This window comes from Crinia signifera, chromosome 11 (genome assembly GCF_055691185.1).
Source record: "Crinia signifera chromosome 11, ASM5569118v1, whole genome shotgun sequence".
Lineage (NCBI taxonomy): Eukaryota > Metazoa > Chordata > Amphibia > Anura > Myobatrachidae > Crinia > Crinia signifera.
In genome coordinates, this window is record NC_139227.1 from 16,058,129 (window position 1) to 16,074,528 (window position 16,400).

Genomic DNA, 16,400 nt, shown 5'->3' on the forward strand with positions numbered 1-16,400 from the left:
CGGGATTCTTGGGTGTTAGAAATTATAACCCAGGGTTACAGAATTCCCTTCAAAGGTCTTCTTCCAAGAAGATTCATTCCCACGCCAATACCAAAGAAGGCTCGGCTCCGTACAGCTCCCCTGGGAGCGGCTCATTCTCTTTTAGAGAAGGGGGTGGTGATCCCGGTCCCCAGAGCGGAGTGGAAAAAAGGCTTTTATTCCACTCTGTTTCTGGTGTCCAAACCAGACGGGTTTTTCAGACCGATTCTCAATTTAAAGTCGTTAATTATCCATTTGTGGGTAGACCATTTCAAAATGGAGTCTCTACGGTCAGTGCTGTTAAGCCTGGCCAGTGAGAATTTTTGGTGTCCTTGGATGTCCAGGACGCGTACCTTCATGTTCCTGTTCACCCAGGACATCAGGCTCTATTGAGGTTTGAGATAGGAGACCATGCACTTGCAATTCCAGGCGGTGCCCTTCGGCCTGGCCACAGCGCCAAGGGTTTTCACCAAGATAATGTCTGTAAGGGCGGCTGTGCTTCGACTGAGGGGAATCACGGTGATCCCATATTTGGACGACCTGCTGTTCAGAGCGGAGTCAGCAGACATGTTGAAGAGTCACTTGGCAGAAGCCATCGGGTTTTTTTTTTTGCAGGCTCACGGCTGGCTTTTAAACTTACAAAAGTCTCAGTTGGTGCCGTCACAGAGACTCCAATTCTTGGGGGTCATTCTGGTTACCCATCTACATCGGGTAATTTTACCAGAGGCAAAGGCCAGGGATCTGGTTGCCTTAGTCCAGGAGATTCTGAGCTCTCGGAGCACATCAGTATGGAGGTGCCTCAAGCTGCTGGGGAAGATGGTGGCGTCTTTCGAGACGCGGCAGTTTGCCAGGTTCCACTCTCGGGTGTTCCAGTGGAACATTTTGACGGCTTGGTCAGAAAACACACAGACCATGAAATCCGAACAGATAGTGCTGTCTTCGGAAACTCGAGCCTCCCTGAAATGGTGGACAGACGTGGACTCCCTTCAGTGGGGTCGGTCACTGCAGTCCTGGAGCTGGCTGGTAGTCACTACCGACGCCAGTCTCAGGGGCTGGGGGGGCAGTAGTCTTGGACCTGCGTCCGCAGGGCTTGTGGACTCCAGAGGAATCTGCCTTACCGATCAACATCTTGGAACTGAGAGCTGTGTGGAAAGTGATTTCTCTAGCGGGAGACAGGTTACAGAGGCTCCCTTTAAGGATTCAGACCGTCAACGCCACAGCTGTGGCGTATCTGAATCACCAGGGAGGCACACGCAGCAAACTGGCCATGTGGGAGGTGTCCAGAATCCTCTTGTGGGCGGAACAGAATGTTCCAGCCTTATCAGCTATATTCATACCAGGAGTGGAGAATATAGAGGCAGACTTCCTGAGCAGGGAGGAGCTGAAGGATGGGGAATGGAGCCTAAATCCTCAGATATTTCATCAAATTACCTTGAAGTGGGAAACTCCGGATGTGGACCTGATGGCATCCAGATTCAACCATCAGGTGCCCAGGTTTTAGGCCAGGACGAGGGACCCACTGGCAGAAGCAGTGGATGCCATGACTATCCCCTGGGAGGGGAATTTTCTTTATGTTTTTCCGCTAGTCCCAATGCTGGCAAGGGTGTTGAAAAGGATACAGGCCCAGGCAATTCCAGTGATTTTAGTGGCCCCAGATTGGCCAGGGAGATCCTGGTACTCGAGGCTTCAGAGATTGTCTGTGGACTCGTGGCGTTTACCTCTGAGGTCAGACCTTCTAAAACAAGGACCGTCCAACCATCTGGATTCAGCTCGATTATTTTTGACGGCCTGGTTGTTGAAACCGCCATTTTGAGGGATAAAGGATTCTCAGAGGCAGTGATTAACACAATGATTAAAGCCATAAAGTCAGTGTTTTCTGCAAATTATTATAGGGTCTGGAAGACCTATATTCGATGGTGTGAAAGACAGAAGTCATACACATCACGCTTTAAATTGGCAAAATTGTTGGAGGTTTTGCAGGTTGGCTTTTCCTCCGGGTTAAGCCTTCAGTCACTCAAAGTACAGATCTCGGCCTTGTCAATTTACTTCCAAAGAAGGATTGCATTGTTAACGGAAGTACAGAACTTCCTGCAGGGGGTGTCTCGATTGAAACCTCCCTACAAGCAACCAGTAGCACCATGGGATTTATCTCTGGTTCTGGAGTGCCTTCAAAAGGCACCTTTTGAACATTACGGTCGGCTGACCTTAGATTCCTTACATGGAAACTGGTATTTTTGTTGGCAGTGACGTCTGCAAAAAGAGTATCGGAGTTGGGAGCCTTGTCCTGCAAGGCTCCCTTCCTTATATTTCATGATGATAGGGCTTTCCTTCAGACAGTACCCCAATTTTTACCAAAAGTAGTCTCTGCTTTTCATCTAAATCAGGAGTTAGTTCTGCCTGTTTCAACCCCCAGAGGGTTCAAGTAAAAGGGACAAATTGAGGAATTTGGATGTTGTGCGCGCCTTGCGCATTTATGTGGACAGAGTTAAAAGTGTCAGAAAGACTGATACTTTGCTTGTTTTGTATGATGTACATAATAATGGTTGGCCTGCTTCTAAGCAGGTGGTTGCGCTCTATTATAGCGTTTGCATATACTAAAGTTGGTAGGCCTGTGCCAGCCAGGACTAATGCGCATACCACCAGATCAGTCACCACCTCTTGGGCGGTTCGACATGGGGTAACAGCTGAGCAGGTTTGCAGGGCTGCCACTTGGTCATCTGTTCATACTTTTGCCAAATCCGATAGGTTCCATGAGTTCGCGTCGGTGGACGCATCATTCGGGCGAGCAGTGACGAGAGCTGCAGACCTGAGCGTACCCTCCCAAAGGACCGGCTCTGGAACGTCCCAGTGTTGAGCTGTGTCACCAGGACCATTGAAAGAGAAAAAGGGATTTTTGTAAGAACTTACCGTTCGAATCCCTTTCTCTGATATGGTCCTGGTGACACAGCGATCCCTCCCTTACGCTCAGTAAGTATGCCAGTGTTCATGATGTTTCATGTTATAATTGGTTGAAAAAGTTAAATTTAAAAATGTGCATATAATATGTGCAGGCGTTGTACTGAGTTAATGTATTCCAGTGGCTTTGAAAGATTGAACTGAGGAATCTGGGATGCAGTAGGGGAGGAGCCTACCCTCCAAAAGCTTTAGGATAGGTGCCTGGCTCCTGCGGACCCTCCTACATCCCAATGTGAAGCTGTGTCACCAGGACCATATCAGAGAAAGGGATTCGAACGGTAAGTTCTTACAAAAATCCCTTTTTTTATCACCGGCCAATCAGCTCCTACCTGTGAAGTTGCAGGTTTGGTTTGAAAAATGACAGGTAGGAGCTGATTGGCCGGTGATAAAAACCAGACGTTTTATCACTTCACCGAGCTTAATAAATCTTCCCCTACATCTCAAGAATTATCTTCTGCCTGAGCTGTAAGATTCTGCAGTTACATAGAAAATGTGTCATTATACCGCTAGTAAAGATCCCCATTTACTACGTCGAGGTATTGCATGCAGTACCATGCCATCTCACCAGGGGGACTATTCGCATATGATGCACTGTATGTGGTCCTTTTGCATCCAATGTATCGTATGCGATACTAGCAGGGGCTGTGACAAAGTACCAGTCAGATCTGCTATGCGAGGCACACAGGAACTCTCCTCATCGCAATCGCAGGTAAATGACATGCAATGTGTCACTTTTTATGCGATCCGTTGCAAAAAATGGGTCGGAGTCGCATAAAAACTGGCAATGTCGCACTAGTGGATAGGGTCCTGTAATGTATCTGCTGCCTTATCCCACGCTGTCAGATTCTGCAATTACATAGAAACCCATGTAATTGTAACACTAGTTCATTATCTGCTGAATTATCGTTTCCACAGAATGAACTTTTGCATGAGTGGATAAACCCACTTTATCTGACTCGGGAAGACCAAATTCAGAAGAAATTTGAAGATGCATCAGAAATTCTCCTAAAAGACTTCCTTAAGGTTCGTATTACATCTTCTGAAAGTGGGACTGAAGGATATTCAGATTAAATTGATTTATTTGCCAAAACTAGATAATTAACAGAAATAAAGACACGACTGACATTATTAGTTATATCACAGAATATGGGAATTCTGTCCCAGAATCTCTGAACCTGACCTAACCAGAAAATATTGTGTGAAAATGTGAGGTAAAAGTGCACGTGTTCTTATTTCCCTGCTATTGTTTTGTCCGTAGAAAGAGAAATTCAGCGCAGTGTCTGCAGCGTTAGGGGCACAGACTATCCAGTGGGAGCTGTTGGGACCACCCAATAGGAGGTGAGGATGTGGCCTCTGGGATGTTACTTCTCTATTACCACTTTTACACCAAAACTGCTGGGTCGCACCAGGGTTTTTGGACCCGGTGGGCGACACCGGTGAAGTCGGGCCCTGAGATGACGACATCTCCAAGCGCCTGAAAATCCGCCGACCAACACCCCCGCAACGCCAACAGACACACTGGGGACAAACCCAGCATCCGTGCGCCCCCAGCCTCCGTCCATGAGGTAAATTGATGCCACGCAGGCATACCTTCACCTCTGCCCAGCCTCCGCTGCTGTCTGCATAGTACCGCAGACAGCAGCATAGACTTCTCAACCTCCGGACTGACTGCAGGACACTGCATTCCTGAGGTTGGGGCTCCCTGATTGGTGGAAATGGTTTCCCGTGGGTCGGATGACCCAGGTTATCCATTTACACGGCCCCTGACTCCGGAGAAGCCCCGTGTCCGACCCTGAACCTTTGCCGGGTCGGACACTGAGGAACAGGACCTGGGTTATTTATTTTTTACACCAAGCCCCGGCCCGGACTGAAGTGGCAATAACTCGGGTCGAGGCTCTGGTGTAAAAGGGGTATTGTCTTCTGTATCCCTCTTCCGCTGTGATTTAGGTGTTACAAGAGGGCAAAGGGAGACTTGCCTGATGCAGTGTCTGGCTGCATGGAGCTCTTGAGATCGGAGCCCTTCTTCCTGCTGCTGTCTAAACTCACCGGCCTCAAGCTGCATTCATCCGCCCCTAGCAATGCAGAGTCTGATGAAGAGGAGGGATCCTCGCAACGTGATGCTAAGGGAGGAGATGTCGGGGCCGATCAATCTGGTCCCAGTGCTGAGGCTGTACGTGAGTACATCTGCTGCTAGTCTTTGTGTGCGTGTGTGTCTTTCTCTAGCGCTCGCTCATTGAGGCCTCCCTCTATTACAGGTGAAAGCGTTCCGATGTGCAGTGGAGAGCTGAGACGCTGGGAGCATGGGAACTATACCATGATTCACGACCATGATCCCGAGCAGCAGGAGTTTGCTCTGGACCTTCAGTTGTTCTGTGGATGTGAAGGTCAGTATCCCAGGCCTAAGTTCTCTTCTTACAGTTGTAAGTACTGTATATGGCTCTCCCAGGTTATACACAGGGTTGGCAGCCATCTTGTTCCCTGACCAATATTGGTGGCAATGGGGAGATCTATCAAACCTTCTAAAGAGTAGAGATACGGCCAAGTGGAGAAGTTGCCCATAGCAACCGGTTTACAGAATGTACTGTTACCAAGTAGTGATATTTGGCAGCTCATTCCCCCCGTAATCCCCTTAATTTTAGATTGGTGCCTCTGTGATTTCATTGGTTCCCGTGAACTGGCTGCATTTATGTGCGCTTTGCTTGATGGCGGCAATGACATCCTACGTGGGGTGTAGTTGAGGGGGGGCAGGTAGTCGGGATTGTAGCTGTGAATGTAGTGTAAAGCCCCGTACACACTGCGAGGCTTTGTGACGGGCATTCGTGCCGGGCGGGGCTTTGCCGATTTTTATAATAGGCCCTATAATCTGGGGAAAGCCAGTGCAGGCGCTGGTTTACCCAGCCGGTGATACCGACACGCGGGACACCGCATCAGCATCGCCGCTGGGCACACACACGTCCATGCTCCTTCTCTAAGCAATCTAGTCAGAAGGGGCTGAAATTGCCCCATGTGTATACCCCTTAAGGATATGCTGGTCCCTTTGGTAACATGCAGGACTTGCGGCTAATTGTATAACGTGGCTTTCTGCTTCAGGCTGGAAGAGCTGGTGTGGAGGAGTCACTTCTTACATTGCCAAAGATGAAGATGAGGAGGTAAAGTAAACGGAATAAATTGCTGGAGCACAGCAGCTGTAGAAGCCACTTGTGCCTCAGTCACATTATTAGTGAACTCTAGAGCTACAGCTGAAATCGTAACATTTTGCCTATCTGGGGGCCTGATTCAGAGACTTGTTACAGCTTTGATTCTGTACTCAGCCACCAGGATTTGTACCGAGATCTCCACTGATGCTGCCATCCACCGTTTGTGGGAAGTCATTGAACTGAGGCACCCTATATTTATTCGGCATGGCTATTGGAATTGAGCCATTTTATCCACGTACAGCAGGGATGGGGAACCCTTCAGCCCTCCAGCTGTTGAACTACACATCCCAACATGCCCTGCAACAGTTTTAGCATGGTTAAATAGCAAAACTGTAGCAGGGCATGCTGGGATGTGTAGTTCAGCAACAGCTGGTGGTTCAAAGGTCGGGGTTTTTTTTGTACAGGATCACAGTTGCAAGCTGTATCAACACACCTACGTTTCAGTAGCATAATAATAGTAATAAATGTGAATGCAGGGAGATGTCCAAAAGTGATATCTCTTTATTTATCGAGACAATCGACAAGAAAATACCACAAATAACCACATAACCCAGTAGTTCCCAAACTTTTTTTGCATCACAGCACCCTAGATTATCAAAATATTTGTCACGGCACCCCTAGGTGCAAAGTTGGCTACCGCGAATGTCAGAAAACAATATTAAATTAAATAAGTTGTGCTTTTATTTCATCCTTAGGTCCAGTTATGGGACAGGATTCACTTCTGTTTATCCACATATATTAACCCCTTCCCGACATTTGACGTACATTTACGTCATGGTCGGGATGTACTTCCCGACACATGGCATAAATGTACGTCATGCCTTTGAATTGTCACCGCGTCTACAGACGCGGTGACAGAGGGACGATGTCTGCTGTCCCTGACAGCAGACATCCTCCCTCATTGCCCAGGGGGGGCAGCGATGCCCCCCGTCATGGGCGATCGCTGCGATTGGCTGTTCAAACGTGAACAGCCAAAAGCAGCGTTAAACTGTGTGATGTGTAAAATTTAGACTTTGCTGCCCCCTAGTGTCCCAAAAAATTAAAGGAGGTTGAAATAATGATGTAATAATAAAGTTTAGATATGGTTTATGTTAGTTATTAACTATTTTGAGTGGTATGATTATTTGTCTCACAAGCAGAAAATTTTACATTTTGCAAATAGCAAAATGTTCCATTTTTTTACGACATTTTGGTATTTTTCACAAAAAAAAAAAACTGTATCGACCAAAATTTACCACTAATTTAAAGTACAATGTGTCACGGGAAAACATTCTCAAAATCACTGGGATAAGTAAAAGAAAAAAAAGTTATCCCCACTTAAGTGATACCTGTCAGATTTGAAAAAAAGGCCTCTGTCAGGAAGGCAAAAACAGGCTGTGTCGGGAAGGGGTTAAAACTAGAAGCCACAAGCTCTGGTTTTGCCTATTATATTGACCATAAATAATTTGAATCGGTTCTGGGCTACCAAGCCGAGGCACCCCTGCAAGTGCTCCGAGGCACCCCAGGGAGCCTCGGCGCACAGTTTGGGAACCACTGACATAAACAGTACAAAACATTGTTGTGAAAATAAAATGTGTACAGGGTACTTGTTTCCTAGCACGGCCACAAATCTTATGGATCGTGTACCTTTAGTTAAGGTACACGATCCATAAGATGGACCCGATTTCCTTTGAAATCAGGTCCATTTGGCCGGCTAGGATAAAATATCGGGGGCATCGTGTCGGTCGGGACCGTTAACAATGGTCCCGACGCGACCGACGCAATGCCCGCGATTTCCCCATAGGCTTCAATGTTAAAAAATATTTTAACATTGAAATCGTGTCGGGAAAGGTAAAATATCGGGGGCATCGCGTCGGTCGGGACCATTAACATAGGTCCCGACGCGATGCCCCCGATTTTTACATAGGCTTCAATGTTAAAAGATTTTTTAACATTGAAATCCTGAAAAAATGTGAAATGGGCCAATATGACCCATTTCACATTTTAGATGTCCCCGTCGTCACCCCACGATAGACGCCAACCCGAAGCGTGGCGAGCGCAGCGAGCCCGCGAGGGGCGGCGGTGCGCGTCTTCCGACCTTTTCATTCCCCTACTATCCACGTCGGCGTGGAGTTGAGAATAGAATAGTGTGGCGAGCGCAGCGAGCCACCGAGCCCGAAGCGTTGCGAGCCCCGCGAGGGGACGCGGATACCTTCACAGTTATACGCCTCCCCTCGCGGGCTTCACAGGTGTCCGTGGCGACGCGGACACCTGTGAAGTCCGCGAAGGGACGCGTTTACCTGTGAAGGTATCCGCGTCCCCTCGCTGCGCTCGCCACGCTTCGGGCTCGGTGGCTCGCTGCGCTCGCCACACTATTCTATTCTCAACTCCACGCCGACGTGGATAGTAGGGGAATGAAAAGGTCGGAGGACGCGCACCGCCGCCCCTCGCGGGCTGGCTGCGCTCGCCACGCTTCGGGTTGGCGTCTATCGTGGGGTGGGGTGTACGCCGTGACATTTGGGGGGGTTGGGAATATTTTACTTTGAATCCAATGTAAAATCGGGTCCCAGGGACCCGATTTACATTTAATAAAAAAAAAAAATCGGGTCCAAAATCGGTCGCATCGCATGCGACCAAATCGCATGCGATGCGATCGACCCGATTTTTCCGACACGACCACCCTGATGTAAATCGGGGTGGCCGTGCTAGGAAACAAGTACCGTGTACAGTATTATTAAACTAGATCATTTTTTTTACCAATTTACAAAAACAGATTGACACAAAAATACTATTAAAATAGTCTAGTAAAACCATGGAGGGGAAGGTGTGGGGAAGTGAAGGGTAATAGCTTGTCCTTTTTCTAACCCAGCCTGCAACTTGGCACAGGAGCTGATTGGCTGCTGCGTTATCACCTATCCAGGGTTCATACATCCGCCCCATGGTCTTGAAGGAGGATGGTCATACAATCCATATACGCAGTGTACCAAATTCTATTAGACACGGCCGACCTGGATGGGGAGTTATTTTACTTCCAGTGACCAGCTGTTGGGAACTTGGCAGCATTGTACATGTGCCTACAATGTTCGTTCTGTGGCATTGAGAGAGAACAAGCCGGTTTACACAAAAGCATGTGTTCAGGATCTTTGGGCGGGGAAACGCCAATCCCAGTGGTGGCCATGGAAGAGAGCGAAAATGACGGTTGACTACTAAGTCGCTCTCAAGTGTCACCCATTTCTTTGTTCCCCTCTTCAAAGTGAAACGATATAAGATGGCTAAGCTGAGATGTGGGAAAGAAATTGGGGTACTTGTTTCCTAGCACGGCCACACCGATCATGATCTTGGGCATCGCAGGTAAAAAAAATCGCGTCGGTCGCATCGCATGCGTGTAAAAAAATTGCATGCGATGGTCTCGACGCGATGCCCCCGATTTCCCATAGGGAACAATGTTAAATGCCTCAATTTTCCCAAATCATCACAGGGAACAATGGTAAATGGCCCAGAAACACCCAAAAACACCCCTGAACAGTGAAATGGCCCCCCAAAATTAGTTAACCCCACGATCAACGTGAACCCGAAGCGTGGCGAGCGCAGCGAGCCCGCGTCCTCCGACCTTTTCATACCCCCACTATCCACGTCGGCGTGGAGTTGAGAATAGAATAGTGTGGCGAGCCCCGCGAGGGGACGCGGATACCTGTGAAGCCCGCAAAGGGACGCGTTTGCCTGTGAAGGTATCCGCGTCCCCTCGCGGGGCTCGCCACGCTTCGGGCTCGCTGCGCTCGCCACACTATTCTATTCTCAACTCCACGCCGACGTGGATAGTGGGGGTATGAAAAGGTCGGAGGACGCGTACCGCCACCCCTCGCGGGCTCGTTGCGCTTGCCACGCTTCGGGTTCACGTTAACTAATTTTGGGGGGCCATTTCACTGTTCAGGGGTGTTTTTGGGTGTTTCTGGGCCATTTACCATTGTTCCCTGTGATGATTTGGGAAAATTGAGGCATTTAACATTGTTCCCTATGCAAAATCGGGGCATCGCGTTTGGACCATTTAAGTCTTTTTTAGCCGCCTGCGACTCGACCGACGCGATTTTGACTTTTTTCAATGCATTTCTATGGGAAATCGGGGGCATCGCGTTGGTCGCGTCGCAGACCACTAAAAATTACACCCGATGCCCGCGATTGTGGCCGTGCTAGGAAACAAGTATTCTAGTATTTCAGGTTTAGTCCATTGAAATGCATTAACCCAGAGGTTCCCAAACACCAGTCCTCAAGGCACTCTAATGCTGTGTACACACGGTGAGATTTGACATTTGATTTGGACTATATAGTCAAAATCGTATGCAGATCGCACAGGTTTTTTTACCTTGTGATCCTGATGCGCGCTCCCGTGACAGCACAAATCGAAACCTAGATAGACAGGGCAACAATGACTATATAGTGCAAATCTAATGTAGATAGCATGAAATGTATGTAAAAAGTACAGTTATAGCAAAGATTGCATAGCACTTGATACTTAATGGGCCTACACAGAGATTTGTGCCAGAGATTCAGCATGAGAGATTTCCTTTCATCTGAATCTCTCAGATAATGGGCCCACACACAGAGAGATGTGTGCCAGAGATTCATACTGGGAGATTCAGCATGAGAGATTTAAAATCTCTCAATTTAAATAATGGGTTGGAATAAAGCCTGGGGCATATAACACATGTCACTGTGACATATAAACATTGGTGCAATAGTGTCCATATTGCGCATATTAGTACCTCCGCATGCGCTCAATCATGGACATCCTGCAGTGGCGTAATTAGGGCTCAGCAGCCCTAGCGGTGGGGGGAGCCAGCTCCACGGGGGCACTGGGTTGCGGTGCAGAGACTTGCCTGACATTTGAGAAGTGACCGAATTAATGCTGGAGGCTGCAGCTACTCCCTGACCGCCCTTACTGTGCACTCCCCTGCACAGGCATGCACAGCCGAGTGCATGGCAGAACAGAGCTGGGCTGTCAGAGAAGGAGACAAGTGAAAGCCTGTGGCTCTAAAATAGAACAGCCTGCGCAGCCACAGGTAGACAGCCCAGCTCTGCACTGCCACGCGTGCCTGTGCAGGGGAGTGCACAGTTAGAGCAGCCGGGGAGTAGCCTGTCTCCGGTTCAGGCAGGGAAGGAGCTGGGGGAGGCAGCGGGCACATATTACAGAGAGGAGCAGGAGCTGCAGAACTGCATATGACCCCTGGCAACGAGCATAGATCTCCCCCAAGTGGGGGGGGCACAAAATTCCTAGTTACACTGCTGGGCTGTCCTAGAGTTTGGGAGTCACTGTCCCGGTAACTCGGGCTCATCAGGTGTGAGAGATCAGCCCAGCCACCCCCCTCCTCACCGGGGCTCTCGGGGCGGATGGGGGGTCCACAGCAGGCAGCTGGCGGGAAGTAGCACATTGCAGCTCCTCTCACCCTGTGTCTTGGGACAGCCGGGCACTACTTGGGGAGCGCTCACCCGGTGCGCCAGTGCCATCCACTTTGTTCTCGCAGCAGTAATTCAGCCGCTGGGGCGCCGAGGTGGATCGCTGCCGGGGTTGGATGGGACTTGGTGTGCTCTCCACACTACGCACTACGATTATGTAAAATTGCTCAGAAAGTGGCTGAATATCGCTCTGTGTGTAGGGCCCATAAGTCGAATAGCAAGGGAATCTCACCGTGTGTACAGACCATAAAGGTACAGGATGTAAAGATTGCTGCGGTTAAACCAAATTGACTGAGGTACTAATTAAGTTAGCCCAAGCATGGATTTAATTAAAACCTAGACTGTTAATGTGCCTTGAGGACTCTGTTTGGAGACCTCTGCCCCTAACACAATAAACCGACTTTCCTCTACCTTCCCCCATGGCAGCCATTACTATGGGTTCCTCCCTTCTGGGTAGTCCTTCGGAAAAGAAAAAAAGACACCAGCCCCTATAAGAAGGCTCCACCTCCCTGCTCCGGTGTCTTTTTTTCTTTTCCGGGTAGTTGGAAGGGCTTACCCTGTGAAGTGCTGCCTGGATACCGCTGCTCAGGTGTGAGGACTTTGCTGCAGCTGGTGGGGTCCGGTCCCAGAGTTTGTGCCGCATGCAAACCCAGAAAGGGGTAAGCTGAGTCGGCGGCATCCTCAGGAGTGCACTATCAAGCAGCGCGGGATAGCGTTTGCAGTGTAACTCCTGGCCTGTGTTAATCTCCGTAGAGAACAGGCGGGTGTCAGGTGGTGCGCGACGCGGGAGATGACGCGTGCATAACAAGTAGCCGGCTGGAGGAAGAAGCCGGAAGACGCCGGGTCGCGTGGACGCTGCTGCGACTGCTGCACGGAGCGCGGTTGGACGGGTGAGAGAGTCTGATATTTTTTGTTGTCCACTGCATCACCAATGCTTGCGGGGAGAGAGAGAGAAGTAAGCACCTTGTATTTTGCTTTTGTCAGAATTCTGTGGAAAGGATTGTCTGCTTGGAAGCAGGTGTGTTGGAGTAGTACTGAGGCGGTAACTCTTTCCCTGCTGGATTGAAGAGGTGATTGTGGATGCAGTACTCTCTTACTGAATGAGCAGTGTTTTTTTGCATAAGCTAAAGTTGTATATGCTTCTATTCAGCGCACCACCTTGAGATTATGGAGGAGGAAAACCGGCAGGCTGTTAGGAAGTCAGGGTAAGCCCTAAGAGAGGAATAATTTTTTAATGGTGGTGGTCATTAGTTTTTTATTTCTATTTTTGTTGTGGCACCACTGTGTTTGTTACTTAGGTGATATTCTTTGTTGGTAGGTCTGAGACCAGCAGAGAAAAGGAAGCTAAGCAGAAGAGATCACACAAAGCTAAATGCAGTTCTTGTGACAAATCTTTGCCTGAGAGGCATGTGGGCAGCCTGTGTGAGGCTTGTAAGACCCCGCTGCAAATACCTATGGTTCAGATGAACAGTCTGGTAGATATGCTGAGAAAATCACTGTCAGATACCTTTATGACTAAGGAGGATTTTTCCAAAATGAGATCTAAAAGGAAACATGCTGTATTAAGTGATTCAGATGAATCAGTGGAAGCAGCTGGCAGTGTGCATGTGCTGGATCAAGATCCTGACATTGATGATGAGGATCAATTACAGGATAAGTCTGAGTCTGACTTCAGTACAGACATGATTAATAACTTATTGGGACTGATTCACAAGTCTTTGAACATAGAGGATCCAGCAGAAGATCTTAATTTGCAAGAATTGCTGTTTAAAGATAAAAGGAAAAAGAGTAAAGTTTTTCCATTATCACAGACTTTAAAAGGGGTGATTGCTGATGAGTGGAAACACCCAGATAAAAGGATTGCTATACCAAGTAGGATTGCAAAAATGTATCCATTTGAGAGGGAGCAAGTTTCATCCTGGGATGAGGCCCCTAGGGTGGATGCAGCGGTCTCTAGAATATCCAGGAAGACTACGCTTCCACTAGAGGACGCAAACATTTTTAAGGATCCCATGGAAAGGAGGATCGAATTGGGCCTTAAAAGGCAACACTTGGTAGCAGGGGCGGCATTAAAGCCTGCTGCAGCAATGGCGGTGACCTCCAGAGTTCTCAGAGGCTGGTGTCAGCAGCTTGAGGCTGATATATTGGATGGCATAAAGAGGTCTGAGTTAATCAAAATGATTCAGGACATACAACTGGCAGTACAGTTCTTGTGTGAGGCCTCTTTGGACTCAGTGCGCCTGGCTGCAAGGGCAGGGGCCACTACAGCAGCTATCAGAAGGGCCTTGTGGCTGAAGCCATGGGCTGCAGACGTTCAGTCAAAGAACAAGTTAATGTCTCTTCCGTTCCAGGGTGATTACCTGTTCGGAAAGCAGCTGGATGATCTGGTGACAAAGATATCTGGGGGCAAGTCGGTTTGGTTGCCCCAGGACAAAACTGCCAAGAAGAATGTGCCTAGTAGGTTCAACAGATACCAGCCACAGGATTATAGGGAAGCCAGGAGTTATAGGCCTGGCAGAGCCTATAGAAGGGGATCCTGGATATCCAGGGCAAATTTTCGGGCCCAAAGGGGCAGAGAAAATAGATTCCCTTCCAAGAAGGAACAGCAATGACGCCAACCCTCAAAGGGTAGGTGCCAGACTGTTAAAGTTTCATCAGGTCTGGCAAAGGTCCACCACAGACAGGTGGGTCTTGGAAATCATCCAGTCAGGATACAAGATAGAGTTCAAAACATGGCCAGGAAATCTGGTAGTAGAATCCCCTATTCCCAGGGACAAGGAGGAAAGGGAAGCTTTGTTTTTGAGTTTGGAAGAGATGATGGCCCAAGGCGTGGTCACTGTAGTACCAAGAGGACAAGAGCCTCTAGGGTGGTACTCTCGTTTTTTTGTTATAAAAAAAGCATCCGGAGGTTTTCGTACCATTCTGGATCTCAGACGTCTCAACAAAAAGGTGCGCATCAGGCCATTCAAGATGGAATCAATCAAGTCCATAATTCCAGAGATAGGTCCAGGAGATTTTATGACTTCAATAGATCTCAAAGATGCGTACCTTCATGTGCCAATATTCGAGGGACATCGAAAATTTCTACGTTTCAAGATTCTAGGTGTGAGCTATCAATTCACGGCCCTCCCATTCGGGTTGGCAACTTCCCCACGCACATTCTCAAAGGTACTGATAGTACTAGTGGCAAGACTGAGGCAAGAAGGCATAAAGCTATGGCCTTACCTAGACGACATACTTATAGTGGCAAGCTCCAGGGACGTTGTGCTACGTCACACAGAAAGAGTGATTCAATGTTTGGAGCAACATGGGTGGCTTATAAATCGAAAGAAAAGTCATTTAGAGCCAACTCAGAAAATACAATACTTGGGAGTGATAATAGACTCCGCCCAAATGAAGGTGGCATTAACCGCCGACAGGAGGTTGAAGTTGATACAACAAGCCAATATGATGAGGATAAGATCAACGGTGAGGTCACAGGACTGTATGAAGGTGCTGGGTCTCATGGCGGCCGCATTAGAGACAGTGCAATGGTCCAGATTTCATATGAGGAAAATACAGGCCTGCTTTCTCATACAATGGAACAAGGACAGCAAAAATCTGATGCAAAGAATAGTGTTGACAAAGGCGGCAAAATTAGATTTGGCCTGGTGGTCAGACGACGATCGGCTAAGACAGGGAAGGTCGTTCGCCCCCATGGAGCAAGTAGTCGTGACTACGGATGCCAGTCAAATAGGCTGGGGAGCAACTTGTGGTCCAGGGATTGCACAAGGAAGATGGTCCCCATCCTGGGGAAAAGCACACTCCAATGTGAGAGAAATGGAGGCAGTGGTCAGAGCGTGTCGTCAGTTCCAGAGTCAGATTCAGGGCAAAGAGCTCATCATCAGATCAGACAATCGGGCTGTAGTGGCCTATATAAATCGCCAAGGCGGAACAAGAAGTCGCAGTCTGATGGAAGTGGCAGACAGGTTGTTGGCCTGGGCAGAGACTTCTGTTCTAAACATAACATCGGTCTTTCTGGCAGGGAAAGAGAACTACAGGGCAGACGAATTAAGCAGGAAGACCTGTCTACCAGGAGAATGGTCGCTCAACGACGAAGTTTTCACCATGTTAGTGAGGAGATGGGGTCTACCTCAAGTGGACCTCATGGCCTCAGCAGAGAACAACAAGGTACCAGTGTACTTTTCTCGATTCAAGGATCCGCAAGCAGAGCAATGGGACGCGCTGACGGCCACCTGGTGGATGAGGCGTGCCTATGTTTTCCCACCGATTCCGGTAATTCCGAGATTGTTGAGGAAAATTCAGAGGGAGAAAGCAGAGGTAATAGCGGTACTACCTTATTGGCCACGGAGGGCGTGGTTTGCTTCAGTACGCCAGATGGCGGTGGAAGAACCGTGGACGCTTCCGTCAAGACCCGATCTTCTAGTTCAGGGGCAAATATGTCAGCCGCAACCTTTGACCTGGAAGTTGACGGCCTGGCGGTTGAAACCAGGTCATTGACTGAAAAGGGTTTTGAAGGGGAAGTGGTCCAAACCCTGCTCAAGGCTAGGAAGGGATCCACTTCTGCAGCGTATTACAAAGTGTGGAAAAAATACGTATCCAGGTGTAAGGAGAAGATGCAGTCGCCGAGGGAAGTTACATCAGTACTAAGTTTTCTGCAAGTAGGACTGCAGATGGGACTGTCCTTAAGTACTTTGAAGGTACAAGTCTCAGCCCTGTCGGCAATGTTGGACTGGGACTTGGCAGGGGACAGGTATGTCCGAAGGTTTATTCAGGCAGTAAGAAGACTGAAACCTAAAT

At 48.6% G+C, this 16,400-nt stretch overlaps 1 protein-coding gene across 2 annotated transcripts in view; it reads left to right on the forward strand.

Annotated features, from left to right (window-relative positions):
- OGFOD1 (2-oxoglutarate and iron dependent oxygenase domain containing 1) overlaps window positions 1-16,400 on the forward strand; it is a 31,076-nt gene that overhangs the window by 12,907 nt on the left and 1,769 nt on the right. Inside the window, exons 8-12 of one of the 2 annotated variants that reach the window (XR_014465437.1) lie at window positions 3,889-3,996; window positions 4,232-4,311; window positions 4,921-5,143; window positions 5,229-5,357; window positions 6,064-6,122. Coding sequence is in view for 1 of the 2 variants with exons in the window: in XM_083164257.1 (XP_083020383.1) it covers window positions 3,889-3,996; window positions 4,232-4,311; window positions 4,921-5,147; window positions 5,229-5,357; window positions 6,064-6,122 (603 nt within the window). In the remaining variant the exon portion in view is untranslated. Of the gene's footprint in view, window positions 1-3,888; window positions 3,997-4,231; window positions 4,312-4,920; window positions 5,148-5,228; window positions 5,358-6,063; window positions 6,123-16,400 lie in introns of those variants that run through there. The other variant, XM_083164257.1, reaches the window with a different exon arrangement.